General features: G+C 44.7%; 1 protein-coding gene across 4 annotated transcripts in view; it reads right to left on the bottom strand.

Annotated features, from left to right (window-relative positions):
• The window catches only part of cdh8 (cadherin 8), a 242,360-nt gene that overhangs the window by 64,071 nt on the left and 156,112 nt on the right, over nt 1-22,177 (bottom strand). For all 4 annotated transcript variants that reach the window (XM_078210545.1, XM_078210546.1, XM_078210547.1 and 1 more), the window contains one exon: nt 2,132-2,319. In XM_078210545.1, the coding sequence (XP_078066671.1) occupies nt 2,132-2,319 (188 nt within the window). The remainder of the gene's footprint in view (nt 1-2,131; nt 2,320-22,177) is intronic.

Below are 22,177 nucleotides of genomic sequence, written 5' to 3'. Positions count from 1 at the left end.
AGCTTATCCCAGCCAATGCACATCTCATTCTAACAAAGTTAGCTTTCCTCAAGTTCAGGACCCTAGTCTCAGACACTCTCCACCTTAATGAAGAATTCTACCATACTATGGTCAATCTTCCCCAAAGGACCTTGCACCACAAGGTTGCTAATTAATCCTCTCTCACTGCACAATTCTTCTAAATTCCAGTGAGTACAAGCCCAGGTGATCCAGTCTCTCTCCACATGTCAGTCCTGCTATTCCAGGAATCAGCCTGGTGAACCTTCGCTGGATTCCCTCAATACCCACTCGAGGATGGCCTGTTCACTAGTTAGTAGACTTCTACCTGAAGCAGGCAACGCATCACTCCAGTCCCCTGCCTCAGGATCCCCCATCCATTAAGGACCATTGTAACCAGGGTGATAAGGAACCGCAGTGCTACTTTCAAATCGTGGCCATCCCACTTACACTGGGTAGAGTGAGCTTAAATGAGCCCTTACAGTTTGTTCGACATTGAGAGTGCCGTGGAGAACTATAATATGAGGAGGAGTTGGCTGAACATCAATAGAGACACAGTCTGCGCAGAGCACTGACTGAGAGAGTTAGGGAGATTAGATAGTGTGAGAGAACTGGATTGACAAACAGGCACAGCTGGAAGCAACTTACTGCTGTGCTAATGACAGGATAACTACTGGTGTTAATCCAACTTCCTCACAGTGTCAGAATCAGCAATCCTTCCAAGCTGTCTCTTCCTGTTGATGCCTTTGGTACTTAAAGCAAACTAAAATATTCAAAACAGGCTAACAGGTTGGCAGGAAAACATAAAAGGATCCGAAATATACCAATTCCTTTGGAAAAGGAATCTGATATTGTTTCTCCTACTTTTAAAAATAGTCCCAAAAATGCGATCTCTAATTCAAAAGAAACAGTCTGGATGTCAAGGATCTCTTGAAAGGGGTCCCGATGGTGAACTTGCATCTTCAAAGAGAGCTCTAATGGGGAGACTACTTTTTGGTAACTCCTTTCATCATGTTTTACCTTTAGCTGAGCTTTACAAAAACAAAAGTCATCGACTGAAGTCTACACAACTGTGGCGAGATTTCACAAAAGTATAAGCGCGTCACAACACATTCAAATCTGAGGAATGTTTAATCTTATTAATGGTGATGAGGCCATTACTATGATTAATGCTAAAATCTTCTCCCTGAAGCTTCATGTTCTCATAAAATCCTTTGGGGAAAAGAAACCCCTCACAGAACAGTTGACTGTGCCATCAGTTCATGAGCCCAGAGAATCACATGCAAATTGAGAGATTAAAAGTAGTATCGTTGTCAAAATCTCCAACAGAACGAGAGGTGGCATGGCATAAATCAGAACTAGTTACAGTGATGTTTCCTTTGCCATCAAGATACTTCTGCCATTGCAGAAAGACGATAGTGGCTTTGGTTTTCACTGAGTCAAGCTGACTTGGAAGCCCTACAGAAATGGCGGCCATGACCCGATTATTAAAGCCAGTGCCTGGGTTTCCAATTTTTAAGTGGGCCTTTAAGGGATGTGGGCTGGTTATGGTCAACTTTCTTTAAAATTAAACCTTTTTACGATAGGGCAGTAAAAATGTCAATCACCCAGACCCTTTAAGGTTTCAACAGCTGAAACTGCAAGCACTTGAAACCTCTTAAAGGCTGTGAAAGTTAACATTGTGGAATGGACAGCCGAGATCAGAGAGCCAGAGTTGTCAAACAAGCAATGTTGCCCCTGGAGCCGTGGTGTTTCAATAGGCTAATGGATTTCTGGGCTTTCAGCCAAGTCTTACTACGTAGTCATGGCTGAGAGACTAGATATCCATCAGAGTACTAAAACACCTGACCCAAGCAAAACATTGCTTGACTGACAGCCCTGGCTATCTAACCTCTGCTGCCAATTTCACATTTGTTTACATAAGATAAAGGTGTTTCAAATGCTTTCAGTTTCAGCTATTGATACTTTAAAGGGTCTGGATGATTGAGGCTTTTATTGTAAAAGAAAATTTTATAGTGAAATAAAATTTTCAGAAAGTGGGAAGTTATCAAAAAAGGATTTTGATTTCATATCCAACTGCCCGTTAACACGCGGAGCAACAATGTATTGAAGAATTAGAGAATATTGAGCTTACTTTTTTCAGAGTGACGACTCCCTCCTGGGTTTGGGAGTCAGTTGTGATCTCAAACATACCCATCCCGTCTCCGTCGATAATTTCATACAGCGACCTTGCATTCTGTCCCACATCCCGGTCATTGGCTTTCACTCTTCCTGCAACATCACCGACTGTCATATCCTCAAGCACAGACAGATGGTAGAGACCTTGAAGGGAACCAAGACGTTCAGTGATCACACGTCAACCTTTCCAAGCACACAAAATAGGAGCAAGAATAGGCAATTGGGCCCCTCGAGCCTGCTCCGCCATACAATAAGGTCACGGCTGATCTGTTTGTGTTTCGAGTCTCAAATTCCCGTCTTTCTTTGATTCCCTTGCCTAAGAAGAATCTATCTAACTCCGCTTAAAAATAAACCCTCGCTTCCACCCTCTGAGGCAGAGAGTTCCAAAGTCATACAAAAAGGGGAGGAGATAAGGGGGATAATATGCACTGAAACTGATGTCACGATGTTCGCAAGTGACTGTTGTCTTCCTGATCTCCCATGAGCAAATACGTTTGTTCGCTTCTATTTCAATCAAATTTACACATTAGCATGTCTAAATATCCATAATTATCTCTTTTCTGGAAGAGAAGCCAGAGGGGGTGACAATGATAGAGGTCTTTTACATCAGTGGTTTAAAATGGTCCCTGGCGGCCGTTCAAGACTTTCCAGGAGGTTTGCAAAATAGCAGAGCGGTTGGCAGAGACAGGTTTGGTGTGAGCCTCCAGATAGAAGTCAAGTGTAGTCTGCAATGTGCAGCGCAGAATGTGGCAGCTGATTATCCTAGAGAGAGAAACACTCACGGAGGAGCATTGAGAGTGGCACAAAGATCACCAGGTAGGCCGCAGTCACCAAGACTGGTGATGGGGCTCTGCTGAGTTCACCCTTGTTGAATAGGGGGAGCTTTTAAAATATTTTGGTAATGCATACCGTGCAGTGAGAAACAGACACATCCATCTCATTGATACCTGCAAGTGAATACCTGTTTTCTTAAAAGTATCATTAAAACACACTTTACATGCAGCACTTTTAGGAAGTACTATTTCAATTCCAATTCTCTTCCCACACCTAGTGGTGTACGAATGCAGACTTTTATCTGTATCCATAGCTAGTTATTCCTGAAACAGATAACTAGACTGTTGCCATAGGCATTCAACATAGCTGACCAGAAATCTCTCCCACTCATTGGGCTGAATGGCTTCTTTCTGCACTGTAGAGGTTCTATGGTTTACTGCCAGCCTTTGGCATGTTGGAAGGATTTGCAGGTTGATACTCAACCTGTTTGGTTACGTTATGAACGCACCTTACGTATCAAGTCCTGGGGTGGGACTCGAATCTGGAGTTTCTGGCTCAGAGGCAGGGATGCGACCCACTGTGCCACATGACCTCCAGGACGTACTATCGAGCATTATAATGTAAATGGCTGTCCGTGGTTGCTAATTCATTTGAAAAGGGGTCCTAGCACCAAAAATGTTTTTGAGTGTCACTATTTTAAATGATGAAGTATTTCAATAAGGTAGATGTGGAGAAAATAGCTCCACTGTGGGAGGGTCCAAAGTGAGGGGCATGAATATAAGATAGTCACAAAAAAATCCATGATGTGGAGATGCCGGCGTTGGACTAGGGTGGGCACAGTAAGAAGTCTCACAACACCAGGTTAAAGTCCAACGGGCTTATTTGGAATCACAAACTTTCGGAGCACTGCTCCTTCATCAGGTGAGTGGATTCACCTGGTGTTCACTCATCTGATGAAGGAGCAGTGCTCCAAAAGCTCATGATACCAAATAAACCAGTTGGACTTTAACCTGGTGTTGTGAGACTTCTTACAAAAAAATCCAACAAGGAATTAAGGGCTACAGAAACGCAGAATCTCAGAATTGTTGTCGTACAGAGAAGAAGGTCATTCGGCCCATCGTGTGTGCAACTGGTCTCCAAATGAGCAGTTCACCAAGTGTCACTGTCTTGCGTTCTCCCCATACCCTGCAAATTGTTTCTTTTCAAATAACCATATTCCCTCTGGAATGCTCGATTGAACTTACCTTCACCACACTCTCAGGCAGTGAATTCAACACCCTCACCACTGTCTGTGTGGAAATGCATTTTTCTCAGATCACTTTTGATTCTTTTTAAATCTGTGCCCTCTTGTTCTCAATCATACAGGTCTACAACACAGAAAAGGCCCTTTGGCCCATCGTGTCTGCGCCCGTCAGAAACAACCAACCCAACTATTCCAATCCCATTTTCCAGCATTTGGCCCGTGGCCTTGCATGCCTTGACATCGCAAAGGCACATCCAAATACTTCTTAAATGTTATGAGGATACCAGCACAGGCCATTTTGGGCTGAAAGGGCTGGTTCTGTACGGTAATTTTTGTGTAATCCTATGAAAATGAAGTCAGTGTAGTTTCTACAGAGAATTAACACAACAAAGCCATACTGTAGTTTTGATCACCACCTCCAATCAATTGGGCTGTCAGAAGGTCACCTCAGCACCCAATTCTTCATTACGTTTACCACCTATGATCTGGAGTTGGCAATTAAAATTGTTGTTGTTCTAAAGGACAGTGTCGTCGGTTTTGGATACAAACAACACCTTAAACCCAGAGTACTCAATTTCCAAGCTTTAATAACTTGTGCACAAGTGAGAACATGGTGCAGCGCAATGCATTGCAGGGTGCTCTGTTGACAAATAATTTAGCAGTTATAGTTAATGCAAATGAGAAACAAGCAACTTTCTTATCCTTCATTTGCATACATATCCACCAAGTATAGCATCGCTTTTTTCCTTTCTTATCCAATAGAAAACTGTGTCCTGCTAATCCTTCATTAGCATAATATGTCCCCATATCTTGCTCTTTGGCATTTTGTTATAGAATTGTCTTATTTTCCATCCTGTGGCCAAGGCTGGAGGCAGTGTTTATGAAACTAACATAAGGTTTAGATTTAGTCGCTTATCCCTGAGTATGCAAGCGTTGGCCTCACTGAAGGCTTTGTATGCTGATAAGCATTTTGCATTACTTGGACAGAGTTTTTTGACAATTATGGAACTTTAATTTTCACAATTGTTGTAACCTAACTTCCAGAACGGAATATTCTCCTCAATCTCAACACACAAGTGATAGATTCTCTAAGTTAGTGAGCAAGCCAAGCTGACTGCAGTTTTTTTCAGGAGCCCACTTGTCTGGCCCGAACCTCACTAGTGGGAGTGGAGGTGGGGCGTGGTTTGCAGGGCAGAATAAGTGGCTACTGTGCAAGCTGGAAGTCCTAATCTCACTGAATATACTGATTGGCACCTCAGCGCCAATTCCCTTTCTAAGCTTGGGATCTTAGAGACACCCTGGCCCAGATCCCATCACCATCATACATGGGCGAACAGGAGTTCTACCCGATGACAACAACAAAAAAATTGGTGTAACCGACTTGCCACAGTTTTCCTGTGGGTTGTGGTGGGAAATCAGTCAAGATCGTGCCTGGTGGGCAAAGCCCCCACTTTAGATTTTTGGGCTCTGAGGAACAAGACACTGGGGAACTCCAGCGACCTGTCAGGTCCATTCATTCCTCAGAATAAAATAAACCTGTTGGACTTTAACCTGGTGTTGTGAGACTTCTTACTGTGCTTCCTCAGAATAGACAGAGACAACACTTTATATGTTGATTTTATTTATTGAGCAGAATTTAAAATAAGCACATTACAGAAAGCAACAAAACTGGGAGAGAGAGAGAGAGAGGCGCTCGCAAAAGCCAGTCCTGACACAGACTTGACCAAACCTCACTGAACACATATGGCTTTACATAGAATTATAAATTTTCCATTATCTGTGTTACAAAATTGCTTGGTACGGGCCATCTCCAACTTTCATGAACAATTTGCAGCTGTGGCCATGAAAGCTTTGTTTTGGCGAATGAGAATGTTTCTGCTCCCATTGTTTATTTCAAAGAATGCAGTCAATTTCTCAAGATAATCCCAGCATGCCTGTCGCATTTAAATGTAATTGCATGGGAAAAAATATCTTGAAATGAAGTCATTGCATAAATGAAACAAACCGCAGACATTGTCCACAACACTACCCTGAGACACACTGATATTGAGTGTTATTGGCCTTGGCTCATCTCTCTTATCTGGTGTGTGCCCAGGATCCAGCAACTTGAGTTTGTTGATAATTGATTTCAGCGATTTCCGCAGTTGGAAGCAGAGGATGTCCCAGCTGATTCATTTAATGACCGTCCACACACCCAGGAAGCGGCAGCCTCGATTTCTTGCTCAATGTTCATTTGGATTTACTGCCTGAATTTAAAGATTTGATGTGGAGATGCCAGTGTTGAACTGGAGTGGGCACAGTAAGAAGTCTCACAACACCAGGTTAAAATCCAACAGGCTTATTTGGTAGCACGAGCTTTCGGAGCGCTGCTCCTTCCTCAGGTGAATGCTACTTTCATCAGGTGAGTGATCACTCACCTGATGAAGGGGCAGCGCTCCGAAAGCTCGTGCTACCAAATAAACCTGTTGGACTTTAACCTGGTGCTGTGAAACTTCTTAAAGATTTGAGCTTCCTCTCCCATTACAAAATCTAAACAACAGCTCCCCAGATCTATCAGGCTATGCCACTGGGAGTAATTCAGATGGGCCAAAGGTTAACAGCATGAAATAGCCAGCTGATTAACATTGCCAGGAATTCAGCTGTCAATTTCTTTTTCTCATCATAACCAATATTTTTTTTCAGAAAATTTTCAAAGCAGAATCACATCCAACATCTGATAAAACTGCCATTTCCCAGCTTCCATCGATTCCAGTCAAGTAACTGCAAAGCTCCAAGACATAAAGATCAGATGGAGGTCAGATCTTTCATTCCCCGAGGGTGTTGTATGCCGGAAGATACGCTGAGGACCGTCCTCAGACATTCCCATGCAAAATGGCATGGGAATATCCCAGGAAGCTCAAACTTCTCTTAAGCAATTACCCTGTGCCTGGGACTATCCAAAACCGAAGGCTGTCAACCTGTTTAAGCAGAATATTTATCCAGGAAAAGTTAGACGGATTAGAACCACTTCAAACTCCTGGCTACCCTGACCCTTAGGGCAGCACAGTGGCACAGAGGTTAGCACTGCTACCTCACGGTGCCAGGGACCCGGACTTGGATGACCATCTGTGTGGAGTTTAGGCACGTTCTCCCTGTGTCTGCATGGGTTTTAGCATAGCCAATCCAACTAACCTGTCTTTGGACTGTGGGATGAAACCGGAGCATCCAGAGGAACATGCAAATTCCAGACAGTCACCCAAGGCCGGAATTAAACCTGGGTATCTGGCGCTGTGAGGCAACAGTGCCAACCACTGTGCCACCACACCAATGTCCTGGTATCAAGAAGATAAATGGGAGGTTGACATTTATTGCAAGGGGAATGGAATATACAAGGAGGAAAGTTTTATTGCAGCTTTACAGGCCCTTGGTGAGACCACAACTGGAGTATTGGGTGCAGTTTTGGTCTATTTATTTGAATAACTATATTAGAAGCAATTTAGAGAAGGTTCACTCAACCCATTCCTGGGATGAAGGGTTTAGCTTGTGAAGAAAGTTTAGATAGTTTGGACCTGTACCCATTGGAGTTCAGATAAATGAGAGGTGACCTGATTGAAAGACTTAGGATCCAGAGGGGATTTGATCGGGTTGGATATCAGGAGGATGTTCAAATGTAACAAGATCTGGACAATATCCAGGCCTGGACTGACAAGTGGCAGTAACATTCATGCCACACAAATGCCAGGCAATGACCATCACCAATAAGAGTCATTCTAACCACCGCCCCTAGATAATCAATGGTGTTACCATCACTGAATCCCCCACTGTCAACATCCTTGGGGTTACCATTGACCAGAAACTCAACTCGACCCACCACATAAACACAGTGGCTACAAGAGCAGGTCAGAGGCTCGGAATACTGCGGCAAGTAACTCACCTCCTGACTCCCCAAAATCTATCCACTATCTACAAGGCACAAGTCAGGAGTGTGATGGAATACTCCCCACTTGCCTGGATGGGTGCAGCTCCAACAACACTCAAGAAGCTTGACACCATCCAGGACAAAGCAGCCCGCGTGATTGGCACCACATCCACAAACATTCACAACTGGTGTTCAGTAGCAGCAGTGTGTACTATCTACATGATGCACTGCAGCAGTTCAGTTCACCAAAGATCCTTAGACAGCACCTTCCAAACCCATGAGCACTTCCTTCTAGAAGGACAAGGGCAGCAGATACATGGGAACACCACCATCTGCAAGTTCCCCCCCAAGTCACTCACCATCCTGACTTGGAAATATATTGCCATTTCTTTGCAGTCGCTGGGTCAAATCCTGAAATTCCCTCCCTCATGGCATTGTGGGTCAACCCACAGCACATGGACTGCAGCGATTCAAGAAGGCAGCTCACCACCACCTTCTCAAGGGCATCTAGGGATGGCCAATAAATGCTGGCCAGCCAGCGACGCCCATGTCCCAGGAATGAATTGAAAAAAAATGTTATCCTGTGAATCACATCTTGAAAAAAAGTAGGCCAACCTGAGTAAAAAGTTAAAAAAGATCAATGTCAAAGTGGAGGTGAAGCACTGATTCAGGAATGATGCCAAATGACATCTGTGTTGTGCACTTACTGGAAATCAATGAACATTGGCAAGCCCAGGAAAGCTGACGCTTGCTCCAGAAAGGAATTCATTCATCTAAGGATGTCAATGGTGGAAGCTCCCAAAGAATTTGGCTTTGAAGAAATAAAAAGGTAGCTTCCCTCCAACGTCTTAAGAGTACAAAGTGTACTCCTGTGATGACTTCAGCCAGGCTAATGAAGTTGGCTTGCTAGAGTATGAACTACCTGATGAGTCTTTGTATGAAAAGACATACCTGATGAGTCTTGGGGTGTATTATAGACCCCGATAACCATATTTTGATTTTATGTTTTAAGTATCCTTTCTACTTTGATTTTTGGTTCGGGCTGTTTCCCCCTCCTTTTGGGGAGCTGCCCTTTTTAATTTATCCCTTAGTTAATTTGAGTTAGTTTATTTGGTTGGTACACGAAAGGAAGTACCCAATGAGTCCGCATTGATGGTTAAATCAGGCAGTCTCATGCTCCCTATTTAAAGCAGGTGTGTCAGACTCCCAGCCTGCATTCAGCAGGCAGCAACTGGAGAGCTGGCTGTGTACTGATGTATAGTGTAAATAAAGTAACTTGGTGATGGGTCTTTCACCTCCGTGGAGTTATTACAACTCCACACCCACGGTGTTACTGACTTACACTGATCAGAAAGCCCCACGTGCAATTATTATTCCAGGATCTGACCCTGAACCAAGGAGGGAAGAAACGGTTAAACACCTGACTGCAATCCACCAAACCCCTACCTGAAAGCCAGATTCCTAAATCCCAACATTGGCTCCACCCAAGAGGAGTTTAATTGACTGCAAAGTATATTGGCGCGTCTTCTTAAAAATGTTTTCATGGGATATGCACACCTCTAGCAAGGTCAGTGTCTGCTGCCCATTCCCAATTGTTCTTGAACTGAGTGACCGTTTCAGAGGGCAGTGAGTCTGGAGTCACGTGTAAGGCAGAGCAGGCAGATTTCCTTCCCCAAAGAGCATCAGTGAACCAGATGCGTTTGCAACAAATGATGATAGTTGTCATGGTCACAACTACTGAGAGTAGCTTTATGTTCCAGATTTGTTCTTATTAGTTGAATTTAAATTTCACCAGCTCCTGCTTTTTATTAAAAACAAATGAGAAAACGCTGGAAAATCTCAGCAGGTCTGGCAGCATCTGTAGGGAGAGAAAAGAGCTAACGTTTCGAGTCCAGATGGCCCTTTGTCAAAGTTACTTTAGCCTGCTTTTTATTATTTGTTCAGGGATGTGGGTGTCACTGACTGGTCCAGCATCTATTGCCCATCCCCAATTGCCCTTGAACTGAGTGTCTCACTCGGACATTTCAGAGGGCACTTCAAAGTCAACCACATTGCTGTGGGTCTGGAGTCATGTGTAGGCCAGACCAGGTAGGGACAGCAAATTTCCATCCCTAAAGAACATTAGTGAACCAGATGGGATTTACAACAATCGACAATTGTTTCATGGTTGTTATTAGACTTTTAATTCAAGATTTTTATTGAATTCAAATTTCACCATCTGCCTTGGTTGGACTCAGACCCAGAGGATTACCCTGGGTCTCTAGACTACTAGTCCAGTGACAATGCCACTATGCCACTGATGAAGGCTCACCCTGATTCTAAATGTTGGCTCTATTCTCTCTCCACAGGTGCAGTCAGACCAGCTGAAATTTTCCAGCATTTTCTGTTTTTGATTCAGATTCTACCACCCGCAGTATTTTGCCACGACCTCTATGTCACTGCCTCCCCTTTCCATAGCCCCAAAGCATTAGTCTGGATTGCTAGGCCAGTGACATTACCCCAGAGATCATAAAATGCATTTTTAAATGACTTATATCTTTCTTTCTGGCTGTGATGCTTCTCCAGTGAGATAGACACACATTTCTCATGTCCAAAGGATAGCCAACTGATCGAGGTACTAGAAGATTCAGGACAATCATGAGTTTGTGTCCTTGGGAAAGAAATCTCAAACCGAGAAGGAAATTTGATCCATTTGGATGCGGTTTTCACAGAGAAGAAATGCAAGCTGTAACCATGGCAATACAGAGCAAGAAATTCCCCTGGAGTCAGGAGTAGAGCCGGATTGAAGTCTGATTTTAATTGATCGTGTAGACAAAAAAAGAAAGATTTGCATTTCTATCAACGTACTCAGGGACACTGGACATCTTAACATGCTTTGCAGCCAAGCAAGTACTTCTGAAGTGCAGTCATTGTTGTAATGTAGGAAATTCCAGCAGCCAATTTGTCCACAACACCATCCCACAAACAACAATAAGGACCAGATGATCTATTTTTGTGGGGTTTTTTTATTCATTCGTGGGACATGGGCATCGCTGGCTGGCCAGCATTTATGACCCATCTCTCGCTGCCCTTGAGAAGGTGGTGGTGAGCGGCCTTCTTGAAATGTTGCAGTCCACATGCTGTGGGTTGACCCACAATGCCATCAGGGAGGGAATTCCAGGATTTTGACCCAGCAACTGCGAAGGAACGGCGGTATATTTCCAAGTCAGGATGGTGAGTGGCTTGAAGGGGAACTTGCAGGTGGTGGTGTTCCCATGTATCTGCAGCCCTTGTCCTTCTAGATGGAAGTGGTTTTGGGTTTGGAAAGTACTGCCTAAGGATATTTGGTGAATTCCTCCAGTGTATAGTACACACTGCTGCTACTGAGCGTCGGAGGTGGAAGGATTGGATGTTTGTGGATGTGGTGCCAATCACGCGGGCTGCTTTGTCCTGGATGGTGTCAAGCTTCTTGAGTGTTGTTGGAGCCGCACCCATCCAGGCAAGTGGGGAGTATTCCATCACACTCCTGACTTGTGCCTTGTAGATGGTGGACAGGCTTTAGGGAGTCAGGAGGTGAGTTACTTGCCATAGTATTCCGAGCCTCTGACCAGCTCTTGTAGCCACTTTGTTTGTGTTGACTGAAGATAAAATTGGCCAATATTGTTAAATAAGGTTTTCAGAAATTTTAGTCATCTGTTTGAGATCTCATTTTTTAAATTCTTTCATAGGATGTTGCATCATTGGCAAGGCAAGCATTTGTTGCCCATTCCTCACTGCTCTTTAATTGGGTGGTGATAATCATGCTGAGACAAAAAATAGCTTCATGGATTCATTGATTATCTTTTCTGAGAATAAACTTCATTTTTATAATGAAATATTTTTATAATAGAAATATTTCTGCACGTAATGTTGGGCCTAAAATTGAACCTCTGTTACTTCAGACGATCATGGAAATATTGCTTGCTATCTGACCACGAGCATTTAGTCTCAAAGTTGAAGTAGGCTCCTGAAGTTCAGGTGACACACGGTTGAATAAGCCACCGACCAGCAGGTAGCTGGACAAAAAAAAATGCTTGTGTTGAAACTGGGAAACTTTATTGAAGTCTCAAGTCTCAAGTTTGATATCACATCTAACCTGGAAAAGGATCTGAGGAGATGAGGTGAATCAGGACACCAGTCTTGAAGCTTAAAAGCTTGTGGAGCATCGGAAAAAGGGGAGTCTGGGAGAGGCTGGAATGTTGTGATCCTGAGAATGACTGAGTTACCAGCTGGAGATGGTTTGAGGAGCCAGGTATAGTGAGTAAGGTAGGATAAATTGAAAGACGTAGGATTCTAGAAGGATTATGGAAGAGTATTTGATTTTGATTTGATTTGATTTATTATTGTCACATGTGAACGTCAGAGTGAATGTTCAAAGACTATTTCCTCGGGTGGATGGAGCTATTACAAGGGGGCATAACTATAGGGTTCGTGGTGGGAGATATAGGAAGGATATCAGAGGTAGGTTCTTTACGCAGGGAGTGGTTGGGGTGTGGAATGGACTGCCTGCAGTGATAGTGGAGTCAGACACTTTAGGAACATTTAAGCGGTTATTGGATAGGCACATGGAGCACACCAGGATGATAGGGAGTGGGATAGCTTGATCTTGGTTTCAGATAAAGCTCGGCACAACATCATGGGCTGAAGGGCCTGTTCTGTGCTGTACTGTTATATGTTCTATGTATCAGTATACAGCAAAAAGTATTATTTCTTGCGCACTATACGGACAAAGCATACTGTTCATAGAGAAGGAAAGGAGAGATTGCAGAGTGTAGTGTTATACTCATAGCTAGAATGTAGAGAAAGATCAACTTAATACGAGGTAGGACCATTCAAAAGTTTGATGGCAGCAGGGAAGAAGCTGTTCTTGAGTCGGTTGGTACGTGACCTCAGACTTTTGTATCTTTTTCCCGACAGAAGAAGGTGGAACAGAGTATGTCCGGGGTGCATGGGGTCCTTATTTATGCTGGCTGCTTTTATGAGGCAGCTTTTCCGAGTAGCAGCATGGATATGAAATTGGCAAAGTCAGGAAGCGAAGAGTAGCGGTGAACGGAGAACTTTATTAATGACCTACAATAGTCATGTTGGGTCAAATGGCCACCTTCTGTATTCTACCAATCTATAAGGCATGGTAATGAGGTGTGTTGATGCTCCATTACACTGAATTTGGCAGTTGCGACCCCTGACTTAATCATTTCTGAAATAATTTGAAGGAGGCGGATACGTTGAGAAGGCTATTGTGAAACAAAAACAGAGGTATGGAACACAAAAGCAAGGATATTGTGCTAAATCTTATAAGATGGCTGGTTAGGCCTCAACTGGAGCATTGTGCCCAATTTAGTTGACGAGATTTTAATAAGGATGCAAGGCCTCAGAGAGGGTCCAGAGGACATTTCTGAGGATCATACTCGGGATGAGAGACTTCAGTTATGTGCAGAAACTGGGGAAACAGACATTGAACTGAGAACAGAGAATGTGCACTAGTTAGAATGGTGAACACTGCTGCTTCACAATGCCAGGGTCCTGTGTTCAATCCCAGCCAAGGGTGGCTGTCTGTATGGAGTTTGCACGTTCTCCCCATGTCTGCATGGGTTTCCTCCAGATGCTCCGGTTTCTTCCCATAGTCCAAAGATGTGCAGGTTAGGTGGATTGGCCATGCTAAATTGCCCCTTAGTGTCGTAAGATGTATAGGTTAGATGGATTCACCATGATAAATGTGTGGGGTTACAGGGGTAGGGCAGGGGATAGAGCCTGGGTAAGATACTCTCTTGCAGAGTCAGTATAGACTTGATCGGCCGAATGGCCTCTTCTGCACTGTAGGGATTCAATGATTCTATGGGTGGGGTTTTCCAGCTGGATTGCCCCAAAACCGGAAAATCCCACCCAAGCTCAATGGACCTTTGCATGGTCCATCCCCTCGCCCCCTACGATTCCCGTGGTGGGTGGGACGGGAAACTTCCCCCCTCATTATTCTAAAATATTTAAGAGAGCAGTTCAAATTTTGAAAGGTTTTGACGGAGCGGATAGAGAGAAATTGTTTCTCCTGGTGGGTAAATGGGCAACCAAAGGACACGAATTGAAGATAATTAGTAAATGTACTTGAGAAGTGGCTGAATAAAGCTTGGGGTGCATTTAGCACACTTTGAAACAACTGGAATTCCAAACAAAACACTCTTAAGACCAAAATCAGACTCTAGAACAGTAATCTAAAGTCAGTCCTGCTGTATGGATCTGAATACTGGAGGGTAGTGAGGACAGACAAGGACAAGGTCAACACCTTTTATACCAGTTGTCTAAGTAAGATCTGAAATATTTACTGGCCTAATAACATTTCCAATGACGGCCTATACAAAGTGACTGGCTGCTCCAGCATTGACCTTAAAATCAAGAAATCCCAGATAAAATGGCTCAGACATGTGCTAAGGATGTTCCGAGAGCAAATACCGAAGGTTGCTCTAAGAGGGACGCCGGCTGGAAAATGTAAGCGAGGCAGATCAAAAGCAACATGGCGCAGGACTGTGGTGACTGAACTGGAATTGATGGAGCTTTCAAAGTATTTATCTAACTCTACTTTAAACAGGAGAGGAAAGAAAAAAAACAGAATAGAGTCAGAGAGGTTTACAGTATGGAAACAGGCCCATGCAGCCCTTTTTTTAACGAATAAGCTAGTTCTGATTGCCCGCATTTGGCACATATCCTTTATACCCATTTTACCCATGTAACTGCCTAAATACTTTTTAAAAGACAAAATTGTACCCATCTCTACTACTGTCTCTGGCAGCTCGTTCCAGACACTCACCACCCTCTGTGAAAAAATTGCCCTTCTGGACCCTTTTATATCTCTACCCTCTCACCTTAAACCTATGCCCTCTAGTTTTAGACTCACCTACCTTCGGGAAAAGGTGTTGATGATCTAGCTGATCTATGCCCCTCATTATTTTGTAGACCTCTATAAGATCACCCGTTAAGCCTCCTACACTCCAGAGAAAAAAGTCCCAGTCTATCCAGTCTCTCCTTATAACTCAAACCATCAAGTCCAGATAGCATCCTAGTAAATCTTTCTTGTACTCTTTCTAGTTTAATAATCTCCTTTCTTTAATAGGGTGACCAGAACTGTATGCAGTATTCCAAGTGTGACCTAACCAATGTCTAGAATGGTGAGAATGGGACAGGATTGGAGAAGAGCAGTTGAGAAGTAAATTGAGATGATTGGAGAAAATCAGGGGAGGCAAGGAATAAAGGAGAGGTCGGAGTGGGTAAGGGAGAGGTCGGAGAGGGAAGGGGAGAAGCAGAGAGGAATAAAGGAGACAAGAGCAGTGCAGAAGAGGAGAGGGACCGGATGAAGAGAGGGTAGAGGAGAGGAAGGAGTAAAGAGGGGATGAGAAGGAAAAAGGGGTGGGAGAGAAGGAGAGAGTGGAGAGGAAAGAAGACATGGCAAGAAGAGATGTCTTGGCAGTTTTGAATAAACTGAAGGTCGATAAGTCCCCTGGGCCTGATGAAATGTATCCTAGGATTCTTTGGGAGGCAAGGGATGAGATTGCAGAGCCTTTGGCGTTGATCTTTGGGTCCTCGCTGTCCACGGGGATGGTGCCAGAGGACTGGAGAATGGCGAATGTTGTTCCTCTGTTTAAGAAAGGGAATAGAAATGACCCTGGTAATTATAGACCGGTTAGTCTTACTTCGGTGGTTGGTAAATTGATGGAAAGGGTCCTTAGGGATGGGATTTACGACCATTTAGAAAGATGTGGATTAATCCGAGATAGTCAGCACGGATTCGTGAAGGGCAAGTCGTGCCTCACAAATTTGATAGAATTTTTTGAGGAGGTAACTAAGTGTGTTGATGAAGGTAGGGCAGTTGATGTCATATACATGGATTTTAGTAAGGCGTTTGATAAGGTCCCCCATGGTCGGCTTATGATGAAAGTGAGGAGGTGTGGGATAGAGGGAAAGTTGGCCGATTGGATAGGCAACTGGCTGTCTGACCGAAGACAGAGGGTGGTGGTCGATGGAAAATTTTCGGATTGGAGGCAGGTTGCTAGCGGTGTGCCGCAGGGATCAGTGCTTGGTCCTCTGCTCTTTGTGATTTTTATTAATGACTTAGAGGAGGGGGCTGAAGGGTGGATCAGTAAATTTGCTGATGACACCAAGATTGGTGGAGTAGTGGATGAGGTGGAGGGCTGTTGTAAGCTGCAAAGAGACATAGATAGGATGCAAAGCTGGGCTGAAAAATGGCAAATGGAGTTTAACCCTGATAAATGTGAGGTGATTCATTTTGGTAGGACAAATTTAAATGTGGATTACAGGGTCAAAGGTAGGGTTCTGAAGACTGTGGAGGAACAGAGAGATCTTGGGGTCCATATCCACAGATCTCTAAAGGTTGCCACTCAAGTGGATAGAGCTGTGAAGAAGGCCTGTAGTGTGTTAGCTTTTATTAACAGGGGGTTGGAGTTTAAGAGCCGTGGGGTTATGCTGCAACTGTACAGGACCTTGGTGAGACCACATTTGGAATATTGTGTGCAGTTCTGGTCACCTCACTATAGGAAGGATGTGGAAGCGCTGGAAGGAGTGCAGAGGAGATTTACCAGGATGCTGCCTGGTTTGGAGGGTAGGTCATATGAGGAAAGGTTGAGGGAGCTAGGGCTATTCTCTCTGGAGCGGAGGAGGCTGAGGGGAGACTTAATAGAGGTGTATAAAATGATGAAGGGGATAGATAGAGTGAACGTTCAAAGACTATTTCCTCGGGTGGATGGAGCTATTACAAGGGGGCATAACTATAGGGTTCGTGGTGGGAGATACAGGACGGATATCAGAGGTAGGTTCTTTACGCAGAGAGTGGTTGGGGTGTGGAATGGACTGCCTGCAGTGATAGTGGAGTCAGACACTTTAGAAACATTTAAGCGGTTATTGGATAGGCACATGGAGCACACCAGGATGATAGGGAGTGGGATAGCTTGATCTTGGTTTCAGATAAAGCTCGGCACAACATCGTGGGCCGAAGGGCCTGTTCTGTGCTGTACTGTTCTATGTTCTATGTTCTTAAGAGAGGGAAGGAGATGAAATGAGAGAAAAAAGATGGAGGAGGGCACAGCAGAGGAGCTAAAAGTAGAAAAGAGGCAAGTAGAAGAGGAGTTTGACATAAAGCAGCAAATTTTGAAACAATGTGATTGAATAATTGTTTATTTAATAAAGGTCAGGTTCTTGAACCTGCCTCTGTTGCTGTGTTGACGATGTCAGTAGCACTCGTAGGGAAGCAATTGTATTTTGAGGACTAATAGAAATAAAGAAGAAGGATGTTCGAGCTCACATTTAGTTGCAATTATGTGCTGTTATTAATTAAAAATCTTTCAGTTGCAGGAGTAGAAATATGTTTTATATTCCCGACAAGATAAGCTCCATGTGGAATTATGGTGGTTTTGTATTATTCCCACTGCACTACAAGAGTGCAAGGTCGCCAAAGCATATTTGAGGTTCGAAAATATTTAATTAAGCAACAATGGAGTCATGCCCAGAAAGCGATGGGAACAGGCTATTGTAATACAGGTCAAACATTAAGCTAAGATTTAACCTCAATTCCATTGCAGTGAGAGTGGATTTTGTTGATCAGTCGACACATTGACCTGAGGGTTGAATTAATGGTCATTAACACATATTGTGGCGGTTTCACAATTTAACAAGGGATGGCCAAGAAGTTTGGAAAGAGACAGAAAATAAAATGAGAGAAAATTAGCAAGGGACATAAAAAACGGACTCCACAACTTTCTATAGGTACGTAAAAATGTAAAAGATCTGCACAAGCAACCCCAGGTCCCTTACGGACCAAAGCAGGAGAAATTATAATTGGGGTAATACAGAAATGACCAAGATATTCACAACTGCTGTCTTCATGCTGGAAGATAGAGGCTGAAATTTTCCAGCCTTTCCCAAGGGGGGAATCCTCTAGTCCAGCTGGTGGTGACCACCACCCCCACCACGGCATTTGGCGGGACTGGAAGATCCCGCCACTGCCCAATGGCAGGCCAGGAACAGAATATCCCACCCACTGTGTATTTGGATTTCAGAACAGAAAAAAACATTTGAGACAAGTGCCATATAGGAGGCTATTACACAGAAGGAGAGTTCATGGGATTTAATGTCATACATTAACACCAATTGAGAATGGGCCCTGCAACAGACTAGGAATAAATGGGTTGGACAGTGGTGGGAGTACCTCAAGGATTAGAGCTTGGGTTTCGTTGTGTTCACTAGCCTAGATGCAGGCGAGTGCTACCCACATTCGAGTAGAATATTTATGTCCAGTTTCCAGCAGCCAGCACAACAAGCCTCAGCTATTTACAATCGACATCAATGACATAGATGAGGAGACCGACTGCAATGTATCTAAATTTGCTGACGATACAAAGTTAAGTGACAAAGTAGGCAGTGAGGAGGAGACAGAGACTGCAAAGTGATACAGACAGATTGAGTGAGTGGGCAAGACATGAAAGATGGAATATAATATGGGGGAAGTGTGAAGCCATCCAATTTGGAATGGAAACTAGAATAGCTGATGGTGAGAAGCTGAGAAATATTTAGAGGGACCTGGATGTACTTGTGCACAAATCACAGAAAGTTCACATTCAGGTACAACAAACAGCTAGGAGAGCAAATGATCTATTAACCTTTATTACGAAGGGAGTGCGGGAATGAGAATCTTCAAGTGAAGGAATCTCACTGCAATTGTATAGGGCCTTGGTGAGGCCACACCTGAAGTACAGTTTTAGTCTCCATTCTGAAGGCAGCATACTCTAACCTTGAGAGCAATGGCCCACTTGGCTGATTCCTGTGATAAGTGAATGTCCTATGAAGAGAGAGTGAGCAGCCAAGAGCTATGGGGGCGATCCTCCCATCTCGCTGGCCGGGGGAATCGTGCGGAGGGGGGAGCCATTCGTGGGGTTTCCACGAGCATCCGCGCTCCGCTAGCATCTCCTAGCGCCGGGGAGGTGGGGCTAGTATTTAAATTATAATTTAAATATCATTTCAATGTGATTAGCGGGCCTGGGACTGAATTCTCTGGGCCCACTAGCCTCTCCCACCCTGCTGGAGTATTTACACTCCAACAGGGGATTTGGAGTAGCTCCCCACTTTCGGGGAGCTAGCGGCCTTACCATGCTGGAGTGAAGGGGGGGCAATTGGGGATCCCCCAGGGGGTCAGGTGACAGAGGGGTGGTGCCCCTGGACATGGGCACCCTGGCAGTGCCAGCCTGTGCCCACTGGCACTGCCCAAGGGGACACCCTGGCACTGCCCACAGAGCATAGGGTAGTGCCCAGGGGGTGGGGCCCATAGGGGACAGGTCGAGGGGGTGGAGTCTGATGGGAGCGGGGCAGAGGGGCCAATCGGTGGGGGTTGGGGATCCCGCTGCCACTCTGCATTGGGATTGAAGAGGGCAGCAGGGAAGCCAGCGATTGGGGCGGGCTGGAGAGGGGGGTTGCTGGGGGGGGGGGGGGGGGGGGGAGGGGGGGGGTCTGCTGGGGGAGGGTCTGCCTGTGGGGATGTCTGCACTGCGGGGGGGGGGGGTGGAATGGGGAGGATTGGGACTGCGGGAGGGGCAGTTAGTGGCTGGAGATCGGGGCAGTCTGGGATGGGAGGGGCCAGGAATGATCAGAGAGGGCCAGGATTGGGGTGTGGAGGGGTTGGGGTGCAGCATTGCAGGGGTCCCGGGCTGGCCAGTGATCGGGCTGGCCAGCAGACGGGAGGCTGACAGTTCAGGGTCACTGCGCATGCGCGGAGACGTGCTGGTTTCAGCCTCCCGGGAGGGTACAGGCCCCGTCACCTGATTTATAATGGTATTCATGTTAGTGACCTCTGCTGTGCATTTAGTGTGAACTCCCACTGAAAAACCCAGCGTGAATTATTCCAGTTTTCCAGCGAATTCAACATTTAGAATTTTTTTGGGGAGAATTCCTCCCCACATTTCTTGGAGTTCAGAAGAATGCGCATTGATCCCACTAAAATATGCGATATTTTGAAAAGGCTCGATGGAATAGTTGTTGGGAAGATGTTTTCCCTGAGTAGGGAGCGTAATATTGGCGGTTACAGCCTCCGAGTGAGGGGTCAGCCATTTAGGAATCAGGTGAGGAGAAATCTCCCCACACAAAGGGTTGTGAAAGATTGGAATTCTCTACCCCAGAGAACAGTGGCTGCTCTGTCACTGAACATATTGAAGAGAGATGTTGATATACTTTTGGGGGCTCAGGGAATTAAGGGATATGGGGATAGTGCAGGAAGGTACAGCTGAGGTAAAAGATCAACCATGATGCTGTTCAATGATGGGGCAGGCTTAAAGGGCCAACTCCAGCTACTATTTTGTATGTTCTTATGTTCTCTGCTCTCCAACCAGTGACATCCATGTCCCACGAACAAATAAAAAACAAATAGGCCAATTTTTAGAAAACTTGAACCGGGTGTTGTGATCAGTCATAAAGGTTTATTTGTCAATTGACAAAGTTTGAGATCATAGAGTCCCACAGTGTAGAAGGAGGCCATTCGGCCCATCAAGACTGCACCAACCACAATCCCACCCAGGCCCTAACCCCATAACCCCATGCATTTACCCTAGCTAGTCCCCCTGACTCCAAGGGGCAATTTACCATGGCCAATCGACCTAACCCGCACATCTTTGGACTGTGGGAGGAAACTGGAGCACCTGGAGGAAACCCACGCAGACACAGGGAGAACGTGCAGACTCCACACACAAAGTGACCCAAGCCGGGAATCGCACTCAGGTCCCTGGTGCTGTGAGGCAGCAGCACTAACCACTGCGCCACCATGCCGCCCAAGTTCACACCCAAAGCCTTAGCACAGTTGTGATATATTCTTCAGTTGCCTCCTTTCAGGTAGCTATGAATTTGGTAGTTTTAAATAAGTCAACAGCACTGAAAAATAGCACCCAACAGAACTTACTACAGAATGATGAAATTTAGTCCTGAATTCCCCCAATTGGAAAATACATGTCATTTGCACTGGCACATCAGTTTTAGTTTGATGGTTTGTGTTCTATGTACAAAACAGCCTTTCCAATAAACATTGAGTTCTCAGAAGTCCCTGATCAATCATTTTTTAATCAGATATTTGACATGAGTATGTGGCCTCAGAATGTTTATGTATTTACTTCAGGCTCTGGGAATTATTTGTTCTATTTCATCATGTGACCAGCTAACAGAGGCACCTTGTGTAAAATACCTCTTTCTTTGATTAAACAATGATTAGAAGTAACTTTGCAAATATCTCCATGAGTTCATAAAGTTAGTGATTGATTCCATATAAACCAGCAAAGATCCAGAAACTCATTCCCAGCCAGACAATCTCAACTATGTGAACTTAGGGATGTGGTATCCAACGTTGACTTCCATTGATTGGGCAAGGAGCAAAAAAGCTGACCAGATCACTGCCCTTTTTTTTTATACATTCATGGGACATGGGCGCTTCTGGCTGGCCAGCATTTATTGCACATCCCCAGTTACCCTGGGAAGGTGGAAGTGAGCTGCCTTCTTGAAAACTGATTAGCTTGCAAGACCATTTCAGAGGGCAGTTGAGAGTCATCCACATTTCTGTGGCTCTGGAGTCACATATAAGCCAGACCAGGTAAGGATGGCAGATTTCCTTCCCTAAAGGACAGCAGTGAACCAGATGGGTTTTTCCGACTTCGACAATTGCTTCATGGTCATCAGTAGATTCTCAATTCCATATACTTTTTTTATGGAATTCAAATTCCACCATTTGCCATGACGGGATTCAAACCATGGTCCCCAGAACATTAGTTGAGTTTTTGGATTAATAGTCCAGCAATAATACCACTCGGCCATTGCCTCCCCAAGGTAACCTGAGTTGGAAATGTAATTTTTTTACAAATTCTTTCATGGGATTTAAATGGTGTTGGCAAGGCCAACATGTATTTGCCCATTCACAATTGCCCTCAAGAAGGCTATGGCCAAGTGGCCAATGCCTGAACAGCTAGGCCAGACACACTCTTGGCATCCTCCATATATGGAATCAACTGTTCTATTAAGGGTTAAGAGAAGAGTTGTTGTTT

This window comes from Mustelus asterias, chromosome 4 (assembly GCF_964213995.1).
Source record: "Mustelus asterias chromosome 4, sMusAst1.hap1.1, whole genome shotgun sequence".
NCBI classification, from domain to species: Eukaryota; Metazoa; Chordata; class Chondrichthyes; order Carcharhiniformes; family Triakidae; genus Mustelus; species Mustelus asterias.
This window is presented reverse-complemented; position numbering and strand designations above follow the sequence as displayed.